Raw genomic sequence first — 25,061 nt, 5'->3', positions numbered from 1 at the left:
GACAGAGAGTCCTCACATCTCCTAGCAGGCAGTGAAAGGAGAGACACAGGCAGCTCATTAAGGGCTCAGAGAGGGACTCCTCAACACAAGCTGGTCACCATGACAGCTAGTAGCCTTATGATGAGAGCAGGCACACTGTTGTGGTGGGAACACACACAGAACTGGTCTATTTCACGCGCCTCATCGGTTTGGCTCTGACAGATTAAACATTTTAACAGACGTGTTTAATCTCTTATTGTCCGACACTCACCATAAAGTTCATATTATCCGGTGCAGTGTTTATTCCATTGGCCCGGTGTCTGTCTGCAATATGCAGCAGAAAGCCAATCTCGACTCCGGTCAAGGATGAGCCGAACAGTCAGCCTCTGATTAGCTAACATACCTGGGAAATGTAGTTTTTTGTGAGGCAGAGCCTCGGCAAATGGTGGCTTCACACTCCTTCAAATCCCACAAACCCTTCTCAACGGGTATTTCAACCGCGGTGATGCCTGGGAAATGTAGTGTGGTCAGGTCTACGTTTCTAATAAAGCAAATGGTTACTTTTATGGACTGAAGTATGTCTTTAAAACTTAATAATTAATAATAATTATCTCATTTAGACAATCACATCGGGTTTTCTGTGCTGTAAGTTTTTTTTTTTTTGTGTGTGTATCTTTTTGAAAATGGTAGAATATAGTTTTTATCCCACCTATATGTAGTAATTGTAAATGCTGTTACGTTGTAGTGCTGTGTGTGACGTCCGGGATGATAATATTAGTTATTGTCTCATAAATGTAAAATGCAGATACTTTATCTTCTCCTTGTGATACGTGTCTTTTTTTTGTTTTTTTTGGTGATTTTGATTTTTTTCCAGTTGACATGTTTTCTTGTGGTGTCTGTATCTTTTTTTGTGTATGTGTGCATTTTTTTCATTCAGGGGCAAAAACAATAAAAACGGACAAATCGCATAAATAAGATAAGATAAGATGGACTTTATTGATCCCCCATCTGGAGAAAATGTGCATGTTACAGCAGCAACAAAAGGCAGGGGCAAGATAAGCATTGATAGAAAAAATAAGCAATAGTAGAAAAATATTGTACTAACTAATAAATATTTACACCTTTCACTCTTAAATATCATACTACATTTAACCTAAAATGTATTATTAATGATAAATGTTATCCAGAGTATTTTACAAGTTAGTTTTCTCATAATATAAACGATAAATTATTTGAAATTGTTTTTATTTTATTTTACGTAAATCATCTTCTTCTTCTTCTTGACTTATATATCTCGACGTTGGCCTCATACGTCATCACACACAGCGGCACGCCAATTGGTCCGCCGCGCTGCTCCCTCGGCCTCCCGGCCAATCACGGGGCGCGCTTCGTATGACGTAGCCGCCGTTCGTCGGTTAGTGTGGTGAACGTAAGGCCAGCGGCCGCTCAGTGCCAGACGGGGGAGCCCCTCTCTCAGCAACACGGCACAGCATCACCGCCTCGCCTCGCCTCACCGAGAAGGACAGAGAGGAGAGAAATGCGAAGGGATGTAAGATGGCAGAGCTACAAATGCTACTAGAGGAGGAGATCCCTGCCGGCAAGAGAGCGCTTGTGGAGAGCTACCAGAACCTGTCCCGGGTGGCGGAGTACTGTGAGAACAACTATGTCCAGGTAAGAGGCGGCAAACGGCCGTTAAATTCGGTGAAATGTGTCGGTTGTCTCCGTCGTGTCTGCGGTGCTGAAGAAGTGAGTGAAACCACAGGGACAGGAAACGCTGGTCGTAACGAAAGGGATCCTCAAACCGCGAGCCGCACCGAGTGGCCTTCCCCCCCCCTCCCCGGTGTGCTGATTCACGGGCTCGGCTCTGCTTCGACGTTTCTCCCCCCCCCTCCCCACCACCACCTTCCCTCCCTCAGTTTTGTCCAGTCGGCCCCGGTTTACCGGAGCCGTGCCCCCCATTTAGAGCCTGTGCTCGATGCGCGGAGAGCCGCCGTGGGCTCTCGGAGGGTGTGTCGTTGTTGTGACCGAGAGGTTTGTCTGTGAGAGGGTCCCCCCCCCTCCGGTGGGCAGAGAGCAGCCTCAGCCCCCCGTTTTTCTCCGCTTTGACAGCAGCGGTAATCCTCCTCCTCTCTCTCACGGTTCAAACCGTGCAGGCCGTCACACGGTGGGGCCACACAGCAGCCTGATTAGGGACAAAAACCCTCCACAGAGCCATTTTACTGGAGCTTTATGAGCTACCATCAGCACACATGGAAGTTTTTTGGTTTGATTATTGGGTGTTGTTATTATTATTATTATTATACCAGAAAAAAAGCCTTTAAACGCTTAGTCACTCTAAACTCACTAGACTGGACATCCTACTTATTAGGACAGTTTAGGTGTTTCCTATTAGTCATCTGTCAGCTTTCTTATATTGGATATCATGATGTAGGCCGAGTCCTTATAGAGGCTTTACAGGGGGGGGGGGGGCAGAAGTCATGGAGGACTTGAGGTGTGCAGTCAGGCATCATGTGCTGAAAACATGTCCATGGATCATTTGCTTGTAATCAAATGCAGGATGCATGTTCATGAAAGGTGCATGAAGATGCTTGTTTTTGCATATGCAGACTGATGGTTAAGTCACCGCAGCGGTTCACAGCATGCCTGGGGGACCTGCAAGCTTTACAGAGGGCCATTATTGCAGTTGGTGTTATTTCTATAAAACCGTATAAAATGTGATTGTGTTCTGTACATGCTCAATGGCAAACTCCGTCAGACAAAACCACAATGATCCACGTCTCAGTGTGAATTAAATATTAAAACAGTTTAGAGGGGGGATTTCCAGCCAGAGGAGTCACTGGCTTTAAACCTCCCCACCCTGTATTCAGTAAATGTGGGTGGGAGTGTGAGCTCACATGGTAGACCATCACTAGGATGAATGGCCTGGTGTGAACAGCCCTGTCTGTTGCCAGAAACCCTGCTGTGTGGTGCTGAGAAAGCCCACACTTGTGCCGTATTAACACACCGTCGGTTCACATTGTAGGTTACACTGCTTGAACGCACGCTTCCATGCCAGCACGCGCAGCTCTGTGCTGATGTGTGCTCACGCCCCTCAGTCATTATGCAGAAAGCAGAGATTTGTAATATTTTGCTCGAAGGTTGTGCTGTGACAACATTTTAATGAAGGTCCCGCAGGTAAATCTCCCTTAATTGCCACTTCAGTTGACGTGGACAGTTGGAGAGGAAATGTCACGCCTCTGGTAACAATTTATCTGCTATTAGAAGCATTTGGTAGGAGGTTAAACCGCATTTCTTCAGTGTCGATCCCAGGTGTCATTTGGACAAGTGTGTGGTGTTGATTTTTGGCAGACTACAGCTTGTTAGGAGCTTGATCCTACTGTGTCACTACGAGGCAGATAAGCATGTGGTTTTGATCATAAACCCGCTAATTAAACCGAACAAGAATAGGAATTACGCTTCCTGCATGCCAACTGTTAATTTGTTGAATATTTTGCTGATCGGTGATGCTCACAAATCATCAATGTGGAATTAGCACGAACCTTCGATGCAATGTGTCAGGAAATTATTTCTATAAGACCAGAACTGTATTTTCGCTGTTAGTTCGTACCATTAATGTCCCAACACACAAGATAAACACTCAGAGACAGAGATCCCAGTTCAAAGTTTTACTTGCAACAAGCAAGGAGTACAGGCAAAGATCTACATCTGCACTGAGCAGTCTCAGTGTCTTTCAAGCATATATGCAACATGGATAAGCAAAGTTCACAGAAATTAAAAAAAAAAAAAAACGTGAGGTGTTGCAAACTGATGCCACAGCTGCTTAAATCTGGTTTCGATGTGTGTTTGATGTGTCCCTCACATACCAGGTGGTCGGGTAAAAAGATCTCCTGACATGTGAGGGAAATGTTGTTGTGCCAGACTGCATGAAGCAAAGTTGGAAATGAGCAAAACAGACAAATCAGGTGTGTTTGTTGTGGACAGTGAGGGCAAAAATATGTGTTTGATGAAAAATAGCATGGTGTCTTTACATCAGCATCATGTTACCTCAGCTTGTGACCCAACAGATCATGAAACCAGTAATTATGTTCAATCATATTCACACTAATGTACTGTTTTTTTTAAATGGCTGGCATCATTCAAATAAGATTTATTACCATTATTCACTGTTGAGGCATCTATTTATGTGTCGTTGAATGAGACAAAGAGAATTATGAGTACTTTCATGCACAGTGGAGCAGGAAATCTGAACAGCCATTTTTTTCTGTCTGAGAAAATGAAGTGATTTAATTGACAGCATCCCATATGATTTACATTTAAAGTGGCTGCATGATGCTTTTCATTCCCGTCACTGCTGATTCTCACGTTCTGCTGCAATATCTAGAATATTGCTCATAATATGCACACGGCTTCTCCTGGATAAAGATTTCTTCGGGGACATTAAAAACATTAGCCAGAATCCTCTACGCATATAAACACACTTGACAAACACTACAGGGAATTAGGAGTAAGGAGGCTGTGCAAGCCAAGTAGCTCATGCTCACATTGTATGCAGTAACACTGGATGTGGAATATTTTTCCATATTCTGATGCAGCTCTGGATTTAGGTTATTTCTCCCAGCGGCTAAGCGTTTTTAAAAATCCCTTAAGCCACATACTGTCGTCAGACATGAGGTAATACCAGGTGGTCTTGTACTGATATGTAAATCCCTTCTATGATGCCGGAGAAAGTTTTATTCTTAGATGAGATATTGGAATGAGCCATTTGTACATCTGTCACCCTACAGAGTGATTGGTGGCATAAAAGCAGGATTCAGCTTTGTTGGTACCCTTTGTGTACTAAAATAGCAACTCTTTTGATATCTGTTGTAATACTGTGTTGAACAATGAACAATTTGCCTTTTCTATTATGGATTTGTTTTAAAACATAAGCACTACTTTCTTAATTTTGCTCCAGTGTGTGGTTCGGTCAATGGGCGTCAGTTTCTTCTCTGGGGCGTTAGATGGGCGTTAGGTGGAAGCCCATGAATCTATTTAATTTCCCTGATGTTGACCCCGCTGAAATCCCCTCACATGATACCTCTCTGAGTCATGGCTGTTTCATTCATGACTCACAAAGTTAATGACATTCCAGGGTTCACTACAACACGTTGCTTTATTTCAGTTCACAAAAAGCTTAGTATGAAACATAAGCAGGACAAAGCGAGTAAGTGAGAGAGAGATCCATAATGACTAATGCTTATTAGGGAGGTGTAGGCTATTATTACCGCAGGTTTTCTCTGCAGGATATTTTCAGACTTTTTAAAATGAGTTTGAAAGCATTAACCTCTCTTTAAATCCCTGTTCACACAGTCTCCTCTCCCATCTCCCTCTCATTAATTCACTGCACTTTAAGGATAGCAGTGTCTATCTTTGTCTAAAGTTAATATCTGTGTCTGGTTTTATTTTAATCTTCGTGTATGAGAGTGTGAATCAGTGTGGTGTTTCCGTAAACTTTGCTTGAAACAAAAGTCAGCGGTTTCCAAGCCCAGGTATGCAGACCTGTTCTCTATGATAATGCTGAGTAAGGCAGCATGGTTTCCCCCTCTGAGTCTGTTTTATAAGTTTTATAAACTGGCACTGCATGGCACTGCATGGCACTGCATGGCCCGGCCCGACCTGCTCGTTCTACCAGACATCTGGAGCAGATATTGGTGTTGCAGGTGGTTTGCAAGGTCGCAGGTGCTCCTGTTGTGAAGTGGTGTGATGGCATCGGCTGTTAGCCTCTCCTGCTACCACACACACACACACACACACACACACACACACACACACACACACACACACACACACACACACACACACACACCAAATTGTTGTTTGTTAACAGCTGGTAAATCATCAGCTGGTGTCTCTGTGGCACCGACACTGCATTTACAGGATTCTGGAGTAGAGCTTTAAAAGAAGGCACAAAACAGTCACAGTGACTGAACAGTGGCAGATCAGGTCAAACCCAGTTTTTTTTAAAGGAATAGTTTGACATTTTGAAACACATTCTCTTTTTCTTGCTGGGAGTGAGATGGGAAGATTGATACCACTCTCACGTCTGCCCTTTAAGTTTGAAGCTAGAGCCACAAGCTGATTGACACAAATACAGGAAACGGATTGAAACAGGTTGCATGTTTCAACATTTAACTTCCTGTAAAACACACACAACTTCTTTTTATTTGTTGTGTGTTTGTTTTTATATGGATTAAACAAGTCAGTTAAAATGTGTTCATAAGGAAGCGTAGAGGTGCTGATACGTAGGAATGTTTGTTTAACCTAACCAGCCTTTCCTCCTACATCCACTTTTTTACGCTTATTGTTTCTCTGACCTCTCGCTTCATACTCAGTGCCAAGATATGGGTGCAATATTGATCTAACTCTTGGCAAGAAATTGAATAAGCGTATTTCCTAAAACATTAATTTCTCTCTACATTAGTAGCAAGTCATACATTTGAGTGTTTCAGATCTTTCACATTCCTAGATTAGCTTGTCTGATCTGTGCAGCTTTAATGTGTTGAATAACAGCAGAGCTGCTGTAATTGATGTTGTACATTTCTGAGGAATTGCTGTAAAGCAGTGATGCAAGTCTTTATTAAAGAACAGCTTCTTGTTGCTCCATGAGTAGCTCCAGCTGTAGGATGTGAGACAATATGTGTGTAAATTGAGCAACTTTGGGTTTTCTTGTCGTAGGCATTTGTCAATTTTGACATTTTATACACTGAATTTATTAATTTAGGAAAAAGGAAAATGAACAGAGTGATTGATTTTGAAAATAATGGCTAGTTGCAGTTTTTCTTCAGTAGCCTGGTGGTCCCGTGTTGGAGCGGTGGTTTGCTGTGTGGCTGCATTGTCCCCGTTTTGTTTCCAAACTATAAATATGTCCATTCAGTCCCTTCGCTATTTAAAGGCTTCCAGAAACAGATGGTTTGTGCAACCATGAGGTCCAACGAAATGTCTTGGCACGAGTGGCTGCTCACTGGGCTCAACTCCCACCATGCACCTGTCCCATGTTGTCCATCTGAGATATTCGGAAGTTATTGTTGTGCAGCTCCAGGCTGCTTTGCATCCACAAAGTAATTCCCTCCGAGGATGATGCACTCTCGTTTGCTTCCCCTCAGATCTTACCAGGGCAGTGCAGTTTAGAAAACAGTGAGGAATGAATGCTCCTGTCAAATACAGCTCCCTTTAGAGAGCTGCCCTCTCACTCCCCGTGAGTAACAATGAGAGTGCAGCATTTCCTCTCCAGCGTTCAGGAGCTTATACCTTTACTTCCCTCTGGCAACTTCTCTATTTCTTCCACCTACACATCCTTCCACTGTTCTGACATGTGTTTCCTCTTCCTTTCTGTCCATCCTTCTGTCTCTCTCTGCCAGGCTCAAGACAAGAAGAAGGCCCTGGAGGAGACCAAGGCCTACACCACCCAGTCCCTGGCCAGCGTGGCCTACCAGATCAATGCCTTAGCTAACAATGTGCTGCAGCTGCTGGACATCCAGGCCTCGCAACTACGACGCATGGAGTCCTCCATCAATCACATCTCCCAGGTACACACCTCAGCCCTGGATTACACACACATGCACATACCGTATGCATTAACATAAATACATAACAGGCCTCTATTTGACATACGCTTTTATCTAATTTCCTCTGTTACACAAGTTTATATATCACATGAGATTTCTCCCTGTTTGCTGATCTACTCCTGTTTTAATTTGCTCTCACCATCTCTCATCTCATTCGCAAATAATTTCCATTTGCTTCTAATTTGTCATTATTTCGACGGCTGCTGTCGTTGAAGCTCAACATTTCCTGCGCAGATGTTTCACACTGAAAGCCATCTGCTCGCTCACGGGACACAGCCCCTCCCTTATATTGGTAGGACAACACCTGCAGACTCGTGGGTCAAGATGCACTTCAGAGAATTGTCATTCGAAGATTCACAATGACGCACAAACACTCTCTTATTATTCTGTGTCATATCAGCAAAGTGCACAATGGCACTTTCACACATTATAAAGACAGGCAGACATGGCAGGGGCATGGATCACGCTGGAGCTGCCAGCCCTCCGCAGCCCCTCTTCGGTCCCTCTTGCTTCATCAGCAGTCCTCTCTCTATCTCTCTTCCCCTCCCTTCACACGGCCACCCTGCCTGTCAGCCAGTGAATGCCCCTCGTCCCCTCCCTGTGTGCTTCATTAAGCCTGTCAGGGATGAAGTGAAATCCTGACGCCAGCTCTTTTGCCTGGTTAGCGTTTTCAGCTCCCGCTTTACTCCACAGGCTGCAGGATGGAGTAGAGTTCAGTCTAATGTAGACCAATTAAAATCTTTTATTGATCCCATAGAGACGGTCAGTGTTGCCTTGTGCCATATGACATTTCTCCTGCACAGACAGTAGCTCTTGGTAACCACACTGATGTGGTCACGTGACCGAACCCCAGTGCAGAAACAGTGAAGTCAGTCTCATCACTTATCTGCAGAGCATCGGGCTCTAATACACACAGTCAAGGGAGAGACTTCCAGCAGCTATTCTGACTTGTCATTGTCATGACTTCGTCTCATGAATTTCATTTCTATGTTTCAGGAGTTTCAAAACGATTCATATTGTTCTAACTAGGTCACATATTTTGGTAATGTTGCAATTAACATCCCCGTGTCCATCCTAAGTCAAACAACTGGACCTCATGGTGGTGTTATAGGATTCAAATAAACATTGATGCATGAAAATCTGAATAAAAATACTATCATATGGTGATCCATGTCTTTGAAAGGAGCTGTGTCAAAGTATCTCAGAGGGAGATGGGCGGGATTGGGATTGGAATCACCCCCATTTGTTTGTATTGAGAGGAACGTCAGTTTACTTTTATATGCATCTCATGCAGGTACACTACGTCAGCAGGGCTTTGATTCATTATTCTAATATTGAGCTCTCCAAGAAATTAAGTTTAACTTGCTTGGTTGAGCCAAGAATTTTTCTGTCTCAGGCTGTGCAAATTGTCTCGACTTGAAAGGGTTAAAATGGGATTAGAGGAGAAGGTAGCCAAACACTGCTGCCAAATCCAAGTCTCATCTCTGTGGGATTTGAAAGCCCAAGGCAGTGGAGGCTGTCATTAAATTATACAAGAGGTGCTACTAGCTAAATGCAAAACAACAGCGTGTTTAACCGAAGCAGAGCTGTTGCAGCTCGTCTCTCCTGTGTGTGTGTGTGTGTTTCAGTTAATTGGACCAGTCGTGGTTAAAACTGTGTGTGCATCCATTCAGTTTTGGTGCCCTAACCCAACCCAAGGCGAGGGATTCTGTTAGTGCCAAATCATGAAGGCCCTTCCCATGAGTCTCTTTACTGCTCTTTTCCATTTGCATGAGTCCCCATGTTTGCTTTCTGATTCATCTGTTCCTTTTTAATCTCAGAAGTTGTCATTCATGAGCTCCACTGGTGGCACTTTCTGCTCTTATCTCAATTGGTCAAATCCTAAGATATGTATATATATATATATCTGAGTCTAAATTAAATGATGATGATGATGATGATGATACAGTTATGGATGCTTGTGGAGTTTCCACTGCAGAGTTGTCTTAATTCGTAGACTTGTGACTAAGCCATATATGAGATCATGGATGGATGAAATCACACATTTGCTGACACGCCTTGGGCTACAACTGTTGCCAGTAACACTTCAACAAGAGTGAAAACATGCTCTACTTGTTTGACTGCGCTTCAGAGACTCGTCATTTGCTAAAACACCGATTCATAAGGCTGAAACCGCTGCGTGGATCCAGCAGTGGAAATTACAGCTGCACCATCTGCTTTCAGAAGCCACGCTGCAGAGGTTGAGCAGACAGCCAGATGTTTATTAGAATAAAGAGATTATAGAAGAAAATGAGATTGAGAGAGCGCAGGAAGGGCAGACAGAGGTCTGTCATCAATGATTAGGTAATGTTTATTTTATTTCTAGATTTTTCATAAAGATTGCCTCACTTGGATAACTTTGTTTTTAGCTGTGTGTGTGTGTGTGTGTGTGTAGCAGATATGCTGAAGCTGTCAGGGTCCAGTCGTCACCTACAGATGTGTGCTGTGCTTGTTGTGCTGCTGCTTTAATCCAATCGAGATTGATTCTGGACGGTTCTGTAATGGTATTACAGTGTAGACACAGGATGGGCTGTGGCACATGCATTGTTTGGTGAAAGTGCACATTTTAGATGTCGTCTTAATTCTCTATCTCACCCCTATTTTAGATAGATAGATAGATAGATAGAAATGCTTTATTGATCCCCAGGGGGAAATGCTTTACTCTCTGTTTCTTTTTGGTCATGTAGTGAGTATTTTCTTTCTATATCTTTTCTGTTTCTTACTCGGTGCCTCTCTGTCCTGTCTCTCTGTTAGTTGTTCTCCGTTTCTCTAATCTGCACTCCACCTCTACTCGCCTATCACTGGCAGGAAATAGGTGGGCCTTTTTTCATACTTCCCAGCTGAAGCTGGGCGTGTCGCTTCAGTTTCCTCTCCTAAAAAAAGAGCCCAGCGTGTTCTCTATATATATCTCGCATGCGGCACACAGGCTTCACGTCAGAGAGAGCTTTGCACGGCAGGAGGGAGCGGCAGTCACGGGTCAGCTTCACAGCACCTATCGGGCTTTCGTTCTCTCAGCGGGATTCTTCTTCCCGAGCACCCAGAGAGAGGCGGCCATAGCAGTGGAGCTGTCGGGTCGGTGATTGATGCGTGACCCTGCTGCTGTGTGGGTCTCTTATCTCTCTCACATATGAGTACACACCTACTTGCAAATCATGCGCTCACATACACACACACACACTCCCATGCATTTATTTAAGCCTATATGTACTTTCAAGTGAGACTTCATATTCCAGACATCAAGCCCTCAATCTTCCCCACGTTTCGTTCAGCTTTCCCTCCCCCCTCTCATCCCACGCTCCCTCCAGTTTCATCTATCATTCATAACTGGAAGGCCGGTCAGTAAAGCGCCTGCTGTGAATGGGTGCTGTGAGCGGTGATGACTGTAATTGACAGGAGATATGGAGGTCACTCGTATTTTCATTTACTCCTGCTGCGAGGGGTTAAATGGGAGCTTCGTCAAATGGGCCCCAGGGTATAGGCCAGTAGAGCAGAAGAGTGGGCCAGTAGTTCAAAGTCTGGACTCAGAGTGTGTCCAAGCAGTGCAGTGGGAGCAAATCACAGAGGAATAAGTTAATATGATTATGTTTAATATACAAGCACATGTCAAGTTGCTGCTTTCAGTTCCTAATTGATTTCACACAACATGACATGAAATGGTCAAGATATGAAATGAGTTCATATCAATAGAGTGTAGCAATAGATGATAAAGAAATGATAAAAAGATGATGAGGTCTCAAAGGGAGCCCTGAGGGATCCCACAGGTGTTCTTATTTCAAATGTGACCGTGTTGTTCCGGCTGCAGCCATTTAAACATATTAATATGAGTTTTAAGAAATTCTAAGTACAGATGTTGCTGTGCTTTAGCTATTGGTTTGAAATCAAACTCTTCTTGCTGGTATGTTGTATTAAAATCCCTCCAGGGAAGGTAAGGAAGGATGGAGGAAGTGTCGGGTTTGCCTGAGAAGCTAATTACTGTATGTCCATTCACCAGGGAGGCTTTTTAGTAAAATATAATCCAATGTTTTTACAACACAGAGAATTTGAAATCAGAGATATAAGTATGAGAAGGAACCCCTAAAAGTCTGTTGTACCCCTCCACTCATCCCACCTTCTTTTCTCCCTCCTGCAGACAGTGGACATTCATAAGGAGAAGGTGGCACGTCGAGAGATTGGCATCCTGACAACGAATAAGAACACCTCTCGCACCCACAAGATCATCGCCCCGGGCAACATGGAGCGTCCGGTGCGCTACATCCGAAAGCCCATCGACTACACCCTGCTGGATGACGTGGGACACGGCGTTAAAGTAAGGAAGGATTATGGTCATTAATGTAAACAAAACAGGCGTTAGAGAAGGCAGGCCGACTTAAATCTCCATGCATTTATTGACTCGTGTCAAGAACATCCTAGTTTCTGTTCATATTTTAGCGACTGGTTGTTAAAAAAGCATTTCCACAGCCGGCCTGTCGCAGCTAAGTCATTACTTTGATATATCGCCTCGATTTCCAGCGTTACTCAATTTTGCACATACTTCGTCGAGTTCACACCTGGCACCCTCATGTGAACAAATCAACAGCCTACTTTCATGATTCATCCTCACACAGCCACTCACACTGCAAGACGATCAATACACTGGCCTTTTAGTTAATTACGTACAGAAATACTTTGACATGTAACAAACACATAAGGATGCACTGCTGGTGCTTGACTGTGGCTAAAAAAGCGATGCCAGTAACGACTTCCTTTGCTTGAAGTTGTTGGAAAAGTGCGTGTTTGTGTGAGCAAGAGGGAGACATCTTGGCCGAGTGCTACTCACACCATGACATCCCCTTTTTTGAATTGTGGGAAAATATTCTTTCAACCCCTTTCCGGCTCGTTCTTCAATTTTTCATTCTCTCGCCCCATGATCCATCCGCCAACCTCCTCCCCTTCCTCTCCTATACTCCTTTATATAACGTTGTGTGTGTGTTTTTGTTTGTGTGCCAGCGTGTACACACAGTTATGTGCATTGACTGCCGGTGTCACACATTTCCTCAGCTTGTTTGAGTCGGCCTCTTCATCCCTGTCTGTCTCTGTTGAGATAGTGGCCGTCCGCCGATTTTCAAACATCCGCTGATTCAAATTCAAAAGCTTGTGTTTCGGCCTCTGAGAGCTGGCTCGCACTGGGGGAGATTTGGCATGGTGCACTATGCAAATGACGCATCATTCACGGATGCTGAAATTGATGGATCTCTGCAGAAATCATCGCAGATTGGTGTCGATGCTTCAAAAAGCCCTTTTTCAAATACACCTGCACCGGAAAATACCAGTTCATGCAGCCAGCACTTTGATAAACATGACCCATTTGTGAAAGTACTAGTTTTGAGAGTCTACATTTAATTAAATTTAATTAAATTAATTAGTAAGGGTCAGATCATCATGGATGTATATGGGCACTGCATCCCTACAGTCCATTTCCCGGCTGTGGTGGATTCCCTCGAGTGTTCAAGGAGTGATCATCACCACGTAATCAGGGGAACCCACCCATGGGAATCAGACTTGAGCATGGAAAGACCCATTCACACATTTGCAGATGACCGCGCCGACCCCTCCACCATAACAGCCTGTATTGACATTACCGGCTGTTACCAGGGTGACATAGCTCCAGCCAAATAACAGTCACTCCGACCTCACCGCTGTTATTTATGACCCTGCTGTGTTTTACTGCTCCGTTTTTGTTTTTTCTTTCTTTCTTAAAACGTCAGCACAGCCGCATGTTGCTCAGGCACTGCTCATTATTTCTAGTGTGTCTCGCGATTTAAGTGACTGTCACCTTGATTACAGTCTGTAACAAGTCTAGACAGACACACACAGAGTAGACTGATACACACAGAAACAGTGGAGTCATTTCACTGTGTGTATTTGATCTTAGAGCTCAGTGGTGCTTTTTTTTTTTCCCCAAAGTGGAGCAAAAGGAAGTTGTTTCTTCCTCTTGGTTGTGTAAAACCTATATGGGTTGTTTGGTGTGGCAGGCAGTGTGTTTATTGTTTTATGTGTGAAAATGAATTACTAACAAATTTAATAACCAATTAGTTATTTAACCTATTTGTCACGTAATTCTCAGATGCAACAAGTTTCATTGCCGTTAGGTTTTATGTCGAGGTGTCCTACTCTTCACGGTGCTCTTTGAACTCTTGTATATAAAAATGCATAACGCTTAAATTTCACACTTGCTCTCACTAAACATTTTCAACTGTTAACCAACGAGCATATCTTGTTTTTTCTGTCTTCTCTTTCTTTTGCCTGCTTTCACTCAGTGGCTTAAGGCCAAGGTAAGAGATGGATGTCTTTCTCCTCTTTTTGTCATGCTGTTATAAAAGTGTCCATGCACCCATGCTTTACAAAACCGTCTGCCATTTGTAAAAACATATCCAAGAACTTCAGATTCTGATGACCAGGAATTACAGCACAGTACAATGAATAAATTCAACTCAACATGTAATATATATTCCTATGTATGCCCTGCATATCTCAGTCATACCAAGAAAGGCAGTCAGTCACCTACCCAATGCTGCTTTCTGGTCTTTTTCTCCCCTCATATCTCTCTTTCTCTCCTATTCCATGTCTTTAGCCTTTTTCCCAGCGTTTCTCCAAAAGATTATACTCAGTTGAAGCTAAAAATGATTCATTTGCAACTGATTCAAGTTTTGTTTAGTCATACAAGAGCAATGTTTTAACTTGTCCCTGCTTCTCCAGCAACATGGGAACAATGCGGCAGGACGAGGAGGGACGCTGTCCAGGACCACCCCACCCACACAGAAACCCCCAAGCCCCCCCATGGCTGGTCGTGGTACCCTGGGGTAAGGCTTTTTATCTTCTCTAAGTAGTCTTTGGTAAAGGCCTTGTCTCTGTGCCATTAAACTGTTGTACCTTTATGTAATGACACTTGATAACACCAGGACCACCATGTCACGAAAACACTGAGGAATTAACGTCTTAATCTTTGGCTCTGTTTATCCGTAACCAGGCGTAACACTCCCTACAAGACCCTGGAGCCAGTGAAGCCTCCAGTGGTGCCCAACGACTACATGACGAGCCCGGCGCGACTGGGCGGCCAGCAGAGCCCCGCACGCACAGCCTCACTCAACCAGAGGCCCAGGACACACAGGTACCAGAGACCCCGTCGTCTCATACCTGAAATTAGCATGTATTCTTTATTTAGACCGTTTTGTTGATTACTTGACTCTGATTGGTCGAGTCCAGCGCTCTTAAAAGTCCAGTGTTAAATCAAAGTAATTGTTTTTAGGTCAGTATTTTGTGTCAAATTGTTCATTTCTTTTGTATTAAGCCGTGTAGTAAGCACAAGCTTAACTGCAGGGGCGTGTTGGTGTGAATGTGATGTAGATTCACTGACACGCTGATCACTGAAACCACAGAGTGACACTGATTTGATTACAAACTACAAACGATCAAACCAGAAACGTGCACAATATCTAAATATCTAAATATTCCCACGTAACAGGCACCTCTACATTTAGTCTTAAACATGAAATGATGGGGAATGAACAGGAAGAAACGGTTTGTAGCCAATATAAGCCTATCACAGCATTAGATATTTTGACTTTTGTCGAAATAGGGAAAAATACAACATATACATATATATATTATAGGTTTTACTACTATCATTAACGATGGCTCTCCCAATTTGAACTACGCACTAGTGTGCTTGTGTGAGCATTTCTTGATTTGAGGCCTGTTAAAATACCATCACTTTTACAAGGGTAGAGGTGGTTGCTAACTAAAGCTATCAGACGTTAGGTCTTATCTTCCCGTGCTTCACTGCACAATATTTACAATTCAAAGCAGTAATAATTTATTAATGTTCAAATTTAAAATTCCGCCACCAAAGGCAAAGTCTAATTAATCCTTTAGTCTGCGCTGCTGAGATTTGAACGGGGTTCTCCTCCTTTAGCATCACAAACAAACCTTGGCGCTCATATTTGTTTTTGTCATACGCTGTGTAACTGCAAATGTTACTGTGCGCTTCCCAGATTCGTGCCTAGTATTCATGTGCGAGCCCCCAGCTGCTCACTCACACACAACTGAGAATCTGTCGCCATAGTGACAAGAATATTGTTATGACGGACTGACATATGAGAGAGTAATGATGGGATGTCAAACGCTTCTGTGTAATTAAGTGATCACCACGCGGTCCCTCTGTGTCTCTCTCTGTCTCTGCAGTGGCAGCAGCGGCGGGAGTGGCGGCAGGGAGAACAGTGGAGGCAGTGGAGTCGGCATCCCTCTAGCAGTTCCCACCCCGTCCCCTCCCAGTATGGGGCAAGGTGAGTCGCAGCAGCCCGTGACCTCACTGCTCATCACGGGTGGATATTTTGCAGGCTCCCCAGTGTGTCTCTCAGTCAGACTGACATTTATCAGGTCAAACAGAAGGGAGGGAAATGTGGACAGATAGTACCATGAATAATACAACAAAATGTCATACAAACTGAATTCAAAGAATGTCATTTAGTATTGAAGACGCAGCATTCCTCTTATGATGGTATCTTGGGTTGTGCAGTAACCTGTGAAAAAACATTGCAGGCACAAAGTAACACATTGCATTAGCGGGTTTTTTAGTTTTTGCTGAACATACATTAAATATACATTGAAGAAACTGCTGTGCAGACACATGCGAGAAGGAAAAGAAGAAATTAAGAACAGTTGGCTCTGAGAAGCAAGAAATATTGTGGTAAGTGGTTAAACCTCAGAAGTTTTGCATAAAAGTTATTGATTTTCCTTTTTTTTTTTTCTCTGTGAATGCACCGTGTTGATTATAGTAAACTGGATTTAAGTGCTCTTATTATTCTTTTTACTCACAGTGGTAAGTTAGCTTAGCTCTGTGATGGGGGGATGTCATGATATTGGCTGGCCCATGATTGGGTTTTCACAAAGGAATTCAAAGAAATGGGATTTTTTTTTTGGCATTTCTGGCATGTATTGTTAAACAGGTGCACAATGTGACCGAGGATGTGAAGAGTTAAAATAACAAAACAGACTTGTAATTAAATAGTTCATGCAACACTAGTGTTACGGTTCAGTATATTCACATGAATGAAGGAGCATGGTGCTCACACCTTGCTCTATTTCCCCAAAATAGCTTGGTTGCAGGTCCACTGGCTAGAATGTTTTCACTTTGAGGAAAGCTTATCATTTTGAGCAAGGCATGTTACAGTGGACTGCTTCAGCAGCTACATGGATCACATGATGGGCTTTGTTTCCCTCTCTCCCTGATGGATACTGCTATCTCATCAGGGAACACCGACACGCCCACCTTTCAACGTTCAAATCAAATTCGTTACACATGTCCCCCCCCCCCCGTTTATCCTGTTTCACTCAGAAATACATCGTTTAAATAGCCTCCAAAAGCTGTTTCATCTGGACCTTAATGTTAAATCTCTCCTCTGCTCTCCCTCAGTGGCGACATCCTCGGCCTCAGTGCCTCAGGGCCCCGGCTTGGGTCCCATACCCATGTCCCAGTTTGGCACCATCTCCCGCCAGATCTCTCGTCACAACTCTTCCACCACCTCCTCTGCCTCCATGGTGTCGGCCACCGGCACCTACCGCCGCGCGCCCTCCGTCTCCTCCCAGCAGCCCCACATCAACGGGGGCCCTGGCTACCCACAGAGCTCAGGTTTGATACATTCATTCATCAATAATGCATGGGTGATCCAAGAGATGCTGTTCCCTGAATGGTTGGCGTGTCTTTTCTAATCCTCCTAGATATGAAGACAATAGAGAGGAAGCAGTTTTTTGTTCCCCAAAATACATAATTATGTTAAACAGCTAAAAACTGTTCTCTGGGTCCAAAACATAAGCACGGGCTTCAGAGGTTAATGAATGATGCACCATAATTACTGAAGTCAGGGTTGTTGAATCCCTCCCACCTCAGTGCTGCTGTGCAGAGTGTTTCATTACCATTTCTAATAGTTATGACATTATCGCTTTAGTCAGCCGGAGAAGGCTTCTTGTTCAGGAGAGACAGACCGATACAGTACACAGCTGCGAGACAAGGGGAAGCCCAGGACACAAGCATATTCTCTGTCAAAAGAGTGAATTTATTCTGGCAGGCATCACTCCGAGCCATTCTCCTCTAATGGCTTCTCTCTCAAAGGACAAGCAGCTTGGCACAGAAGGCAGGCAGCTATCTGTCTTGTCTGGGAGGAGAGAGACAGTGATGCAGAGCTGCATCAGCCGGGGACTTAAACTGGGACATCACATGATCTCTGCAATGTCTACGCTTTGTATTTAATGAGAGCGAAAGATGCGTTTGGATTCCTGGTGAATGTAACAGAAGTGTTGCAGCACAAAAAGCCAGCTCGGGTACGTGAGGGAGCTGATCGATCTCACAGGGTGTAGCTGTGGATGGACGGCGAGAGCAGGGCGAAATAACAAGACATTACTGCCCAGTGAGATTACAGAATCCATTACGTGTGATTTATGAGTCGGATCTGGCGTGAGTGTGTGTGACATCATGTCTTTGAGCGAGGACAGCCGTGTTTCTTTTTGTTTGTCTATTCGTTTATCTCCCTTTTTTTAAGACAAGCTACCAAAAAGCCTTGTTTCAGATGCAGAAGATGCAGCACATGTCGCACCTGTTCCAGACAAACCACACTGGTTTAGCATTTAATGAAAACACCAGTCAGATCAGATACAGATGCAGCAGCTCTACCTCTAAATGCCTTTTATGAGATTCCATATATCTGCTGTGTTATTCCTCTCACACGGCTACTGAGCTGTCACCTTGACACTGTCATGTTTTTGGTCTGTGTGCTGCTCTGCAGCTCTTTCGCTGTAGCTATTGCTCGCTACAGCTTTTGCTTCGGACTTAAAACGGATGCTGATTAGTTAGATTCTCAGACTGAGATGAGACAAACGCCTCTTCAGCACAGCTTGAAAAGCACAGCACAAAAGAGCGCTGATTGGAAATGTGTTAATGTGTTGCTCCGCTTCCCGCACTGTTTCGCTCTCTCACAAGCTTTTTGTTATCGTTTTTTTCCCCCCTTCTCTTTACTTCCTCTGTTTTTGCTCCTCTCCTGTCATTGTCTTTCCCCCTGTCCAACACCTCCGTCGCTCTCTGTGTCTCCGCCGCTCTGTCTGCCTCACTGGGTGTTGCTGCTCCAGTGTCTGTGGCTCCTCCGCCGCCTCCTCCAATGGTCCAGCTGACCCCTCAGATCCCTCTGACCGGCTTTGTGGCCAGAATGCAGGAGAGCAGTAAGTAGAAAATCCATACAAAGACATGCACGTGCACTTAGTTACGCAGATATACACACATGCAATGAAATCCACTACATGCACACACATGTGCACACTCACACATGCACATACCTGCTGTGCACTTCCAAAAACCAGTAGGATCGCACACAAAAAACTACCTTGTTCATATTTAAAGTCTCTTTATATGCAAGCTTCCATACATAGAAGCACATCTCTTATCAGTGCCCTGAAATTGTCTCACCGTCCACACACTGCCTCACATTTACACTCGTCTCTGTGGCTCGCTACACTCGGCACACCTTATCTTCCGCTGTGCTCGGGGGGTTGAGAGGGAGCACACGTCCCTCGGATGTCTCCCTGTTGCCACGGTGATGCATCACCGAAAGCTTGCGGCATGCACTCTCTGTCCACTGAAGAGAGAAAATGCGACCTGATGCCGTGTCCTGATTCAACACCCGCACGTCTGCAGAGATGCAGTGGTTTTGAGGTCTAGCTGTCTGTATATATCTGGTCCAACGTGACGCTGGCTGCCATCACACTGGACCGACACGCACCACTGGATCCACACACTTAAACGAAGAACAGATTATAATGATTAGCACAATTTATGTGAAGAATTGTAAACCTAAAGCAATTTTTTTTTTTTTTTCCTAAAGCTTTTAACTTTGTTCTCCAAAAAAGCCATTTTCTGGAAAGTCTTTCTCAGTGGAGGCCCTCCGGCACACAGGAAGTAACGCATTTTACTCAGTTTCCAGCAGCAGAAACAGGGATTAGTGTGCGAAATAGAAGAAGTGGGTAGTTAGTATGTCCAGCAATAGCCACAGACGAAGAGAGGTCACAGCAGTGAGGACGGTGATTTAACAAGTGATCTCCTGTGTGAAAACACTGCAAGAATGAGCCAAGAAATACTCCCATTTATTATCCCATTTATTGCCACTTAAATACTGGATGAGACTTAAAAACCGATACCCACACAGATGCTTTTTAAATGTTTTTTAAATGGACAGTGTCTGCCTGCTTGAACTGTAATGCAGTATTATTTTTATAGGGACTGGCTGATTCAGTCGGCCATATTCAGTCCCTGCCAGCTACATACTTAAAGTCTGACTGAATGTAATGTATGCTGTGTTCACACAGACCTTAAAGAGGTAATGAATTGGACTAATAAAATCCAAGACCACTATTGTTATATAGCGAGGCATTTTCAGCTCTTAACGCTTGAACGGATTTGAAGTCCGTCGTTAGATGAGCGGAAAAAAGGTTTGTAAGCAGGTCGGAATTGAAGAGATGCCTTAAATTCAGGTTGTTGAATTCAGGCGCAGGCTTGTGAACTAGTTGGATAAGAGGAGCAGTTTTTCTTTAATCACCGGTGGACCTGCGGGTATGAGCCTGCAGGGAGACTCACTCCAAGACGCTACTTGTCTCACAAGCTCTGCTGCGGTTAAAAGACTGAAGCCTGTAACACCAGGGACCCATTTAAAATCACCTTTTTACCACCTCGTGGCTGCTGAAGACACAGATGCAAAAATGATGAGTCCTTTTCTGCCCTCAGATGCAGAAGCACACACACATTCTCTCTCAGAAAAGGGGATATTCATTGTGTTTAGTTTTCACGTGTATGTCTGGACAACCACTGCAAATTTCTCTAAACTAAAATACGAAACATACAACTGCATTGTATTGTGTAATGAAATGTAAATGTCTTCAGAGGAGCCCATAGTGAGAGTAAATAGGAAAGGCTTTAAATATCCGTGCTGCTGGTATCTGTGGGGTGACAAATAAGCCGACAGTTGTGGTTTTACTAGAAATACCAGCAGTTACCACCGAGGAAACAGAGGTCCTGAAAACACATAACAAAACAGGCGTCTGATTCTAGTGTTTCAGACTCAACACATTTAAATGTGACTACTTTAGGGGCAATAAATGAATATAATAAATATTTTCCCAGCAGAGTTTTATTTGTAAAAGTGTGGAGAAGCCTTTAAAAGAGCTGTTAGACCTTCATGAAGGCAGATGAAAAAAAATATAACTGAACAATCGCTGAATAAATGAAATGTGGATGAGTGTTGGACTTAACGACCTTAGTATCTCTAGATTCCTGTCCACGGCATGTGAGTACTGGCGGTAGTAGTGTTAGTAGTAGTAGTAGTAGTTGTAGTAGGATGACTCACTAAAGAGTAAAAAGGACCCTAAGCTGCCCTCTAGTGAACGTTTAAATCCCTGCACATCCACTGAGGCGTGAACTGTCTGTGTAGGTATTCACAGTGACGGGCAACAGACAGGCTTCACTGGTCGAGATCAACATGGAAGAAAATAATTTGGAAACACATGCAGTAGTTTAAAGTCCAGGAAAGTATGTTACATGTAATATAATCCTATATAGTCCTTTTACAGGTATTGTTGTCAAATGTAGTTATAGAAGCAAATGTTACAGATTGAGCAATAATAATAATAGTTATTTAGTTAGTTAGTGTAGAAACTGAATTATGAAGATTCACTCTGAAATTTACCAGGAGAGCAAACTACTTTTTCTTCATCTGATTTTTCTGACTCTCTCTCTCTCTCTCTCTCTCTTTAGTAACAGACAGCCCCGCCCCGCCTCCTCCGCCTCCCCCAGAGGACATTGGTGTGTTTGAGGAGGTCTCCCCCCCTCCTCCTCCCCCACCTGTGGACTATGAAGAAGAGGAGGCTGCAGTGGTTCAATACAGTGATCCGTACTCTGACGGAGACCCCCAGTGGGCCCCCAAGAATTATTTAGAGAAAGGTTAGTGTGGCGGGCAGCTACTCTTTTTGATTTTTAAGCCTGGGCAGTATTTCTACACTCACAGGCTCAGATTGTTATTCAAAGTGTCTGACATCCGTACAGAGATGGACCGTAACACCCTTTTTCTTTAAACTAGAAATAGCTGTTGTATCATGATATTCAAACCCACCAAACTCCATTGACAGAAACGGTAATTTTACCTGGCAGAACACGGGAATGGCTAGTTTACTGCTGCCTCGGTTGGTTGGTTCATTTTTGTTATTGTGTGCTACACAAATGTTGTGTTGCATCTGAACTGATCTTTTAAAACATCAAAGCCACACCTGATCTAGACAGCTACCATGTAAACTGTTACTGATGAGTTTGAGCAAGCAGCTGTTTCTGGTTAAATAAATCTTGCAGATCACAGATAGATCTTGCAGGTCTGTCTCTGTAGGGATCCTTTCCAATGGAATAACAATCTGAGCCAGCCAGTTGCAAAAACAGGTAATTTAAGTGGACCACACTGACAGCCTGTTCTCGGCTCTGACCGGGGGAGAAAAACAGGGCTCAGGTTTAGAAATACGTGAGTTATCTGTGTTTGTTTGCGTGTTTGTAATGCTAACTTCTGATGTTTACTTTTCCCAGTCGTGGCCATCTATGACTACAGCAAGGACAAGGAGGACGAGCTGTCCTTCATGGAAGGAGCCATCATCTACATTATTAAGAAAAACGATGACGGCTGGTTCGAGGGCGTCTGTAACGGCGTCACCGGACTCTTCCCAGGAAACTACGTCGAGTCGATCATGCACTATGCTGACTAAAAGAAAAAAAAAAAAAACAAAGGCACCCCAAACTGCACTGCAGTTTTGAACAGAGGTAAAACCGTGAAGATGTACAGATGTATGCAGTCATTGCAGCGACTGCTGTCCACACAGCCCCCATATTGAATGAAGTGCCATGGTGAATTTATAAATGGTTTTCTTTTGGGGGGCTCGTGCTTGCACGGTTTTGTTGTGCTCAAAAAAAAAAAAGAAAAACAAGTGTCGCACAAAGAAGGAGGGTGCTGAAGCTTTGGGAGACCGGGGTCTGTTAGTTTACACTGTGGACCAAAGGGAGGAGATAAAGGCCTTTCTGCTACCGCCCAGCCATCCATGGTGGACGGTAGCACTCTTCAAACTTAAACACATTTGCCTCACAAGAAATTACATACAATCCCAATAGTTAAAATGCCAAATAGATTTAGATTTAGTGTTAATTTGTGTACGTACAACCAACACTTCCAGTAATTCCAGTACGCAGTAGATCCAGACAGTGAAGTAGCACTGTGATTTCATGAATAGACGAGGCAGGGTGGCTTTCTTATGATTACGACACCCCCACCCCTCCATTTGCACTGTAGACTAGCAGACCAACCTTCCCTGCTCTCTCTCTCAGAAAAAAAACAAAAACCCTTCTTACTTTATATTTAAAAAAAAAAAAAAAAACAGAAAAAAATACCCGAAAAGGACAAACAAACATCAACAAGTGCATTAGGACACGACTGAATGTTCGATGCTGTCGATGTCCAAATCACAAGATGTTTAAGAGGGAACAAAAGCAACCTCACTATGCTCCGTGTCGGTGGGGACGCTGTGGAAAAGGATGAGCCGAGTGTACAGAATGCATTACGACAAAAAACCACACAAAAAAAACAAAAGCTTTTCTTCTTCCTGGTGGATTTTCTTTCTGTTCTCTAACTTGTATATAAACTGTAACGTGAGAAGCTGCCAGTACAGTACATTTGTCAGTTAGCGTGTTTCACCTGTGAGTTTCCATCAGCGTCAGTGGAGGTGATGCCGAGATTGGGTCGTGTTTTTTTTTTTTTTTTTTTAAATCATATTTGTTTATTTTTACTTGAATATTCATTTTATTCATCACTCACAGTGCCATTGTATCTTGATCCGGGCAAAGTGGCCGCATATAAGCATTTATTTTTCTATGTTCAGTCACAACCGTATGGTTTTGATCGTCGTCACCGTGTGGTGAATGCTGTCCAGCTACTGTAGCAGAACGCTGAGATGCTTTTTTGTTGTTTTTTGCTTCAAAATGTGAAGCAGAGGAAGGACTAACCCGTTTCTTTTGTTTCCCATTGTGTCGGAATAGCTGCACTGATCGGTTCTCAACGACTGTGATGACTTTCTGATTTTCCGCCATTGCTCGGATTCTCACACAAGAGTTGCTACTATCCAGAAGTGTCGACTAGCCTTTTACACCCGCTGTCTGTTCGTTTGGTGGTTGCCGGTGTGGTGCTTTACTTCGGTGCTCAATAACCATGATCCCCAATTCAAACAACCTCAAAGCAAGGCTGCTGTGCGTACGGTAGAAACGTCACGAGGGATTCCAGTCTCATTACTTTGTCCCAGAGGGTGAACATCCATCAGATTTGATTGTAATCGTCTTTAATCACCTCTGCATTTTTAGTGAATGTAGGCAACTCAACAGTAACGTGCTAAAGCTACAGTAGATTCAGTCTGCACACACACACACACACACACACACACACACACATGAATGACACCTGCAGTGAAGGAATGAATTGCAATCCCGAGGTCTTAAGAGCAGTGCTGGTATGAGGACTTCTGTTCCGATTTCTATATAATAAGATGCCTGCTCGTGCAAAGTGATTGTTGGTGCGCTGTCAAATATCACTGAAGCTAATTGCTTAACTCAGAGTTTGTGTTTGCAACGAGCAGCATAAACAAAACATAATCACGTGTACTTTGGGAATAACGGGCATTGAATGTGAACTCTTATTTTGAAATGTGGACACACACACTTCCTCATGCTGTGCGAGGAATGTGACCCAGAGGCAACGCGTTCAGGTTTCCACGCAGACGAAGAGACGGCGACGACTCAGCCAAATGAGCAGTATTGGTTCAGCCTCCGTGCATGTAAGTATCTAAACGTCATTACAGTGAACCATCAGCCACTACATCCCATTCTTGATTGTATTTTTTCCAATCATGAGGTAATTTTTTTGTGGGAAAACAACTTTTTCTACCTAATGTATTTCTAGTTTTGCATCCAACTTGTTTTTGTGTCAGAGACTGCTGAGGAAGGCTTGCTAGCAGTTTGTATGTAAAGGATTAATTTATACTTTTTTCATAGAGACAACCACTGACGTGCAGAACTTTGTAATGTTTACCACTTAACGTCTAGCATTTCAGGGCATCCCAGGTCAAGGCGCCTTTCTTTGATGTGTGTTTTCTTAATGATGAAACATTGGGGGGGGGGGGAATCAGTAACTTAAATGTTCATGGGAACAGAATCCAATATTTGTCTCCTCCTCTCAGTTTGTACATATGATGTGTTCATTGAAATTTATGTACAGTCTTTTTGTAATAAACAGCTCATGGAAACAATTAACAGAACTGAGTGCTTTTGTGTCAGAAAGCTGCAATTTT

At 43.6% G+C, this 25,061-nt stretch overlaps 1 protein-coding gene across 1 annotated transcript; it reads left to right on the top strand.

Moving 5' to 3' along the window:
• The first annotated feature begins 1,452 nt into the window (after positions 1-1,452).
• Positions 1,453-23,721, top strand: LOC139213794 (abl interactor 1-like). The gene is made up of 10 exons (XM_070844440.1): positions 1,453-1,650; positions 7,377-7,544; positions 11,752-11,928; positions 14,358-14,461; positions 14,629-14,769; positions 15,843-15,943; positions 17,074-17,289; positions 18,780-18,869; positions 21,451-21,636; positions 22,264-23,721. Exons 1-10 carry the CDS (start codon positions 1,534-1,536, stop codon positions 22,437-22,439), a joined length of 1,476 nt encoding a protein of 491 aa, XP_070700541.1. The 5' UTR covers positions 1,453-1,533; the 3' UTR covers positions 22,440-23,721.
• The last annotated feature ends 1,340 nt before the right edge of the window (positions 23,722-25,061 follow it).

This window comes from Pempheris klunzingeri, chromosome 15 (genome assembly GCF_042242105.1).
Source record: "Pempheris klunzingeri isolate RE-2024b chromosome 15, fPemKlu1.hap1, whole genome shotgun sequence".
Lineage (NCBI taxonomy): Eukaryota > Metazoa > Chordata > Actinopteri > Acropomatiformes > Pempheridae > Pempheris > Pempheris klunzingeri.
Note: the sequence above shows the minus strand (reverse complement) of the source record. Positions and strands in the feature narration are given on the sequence as shown.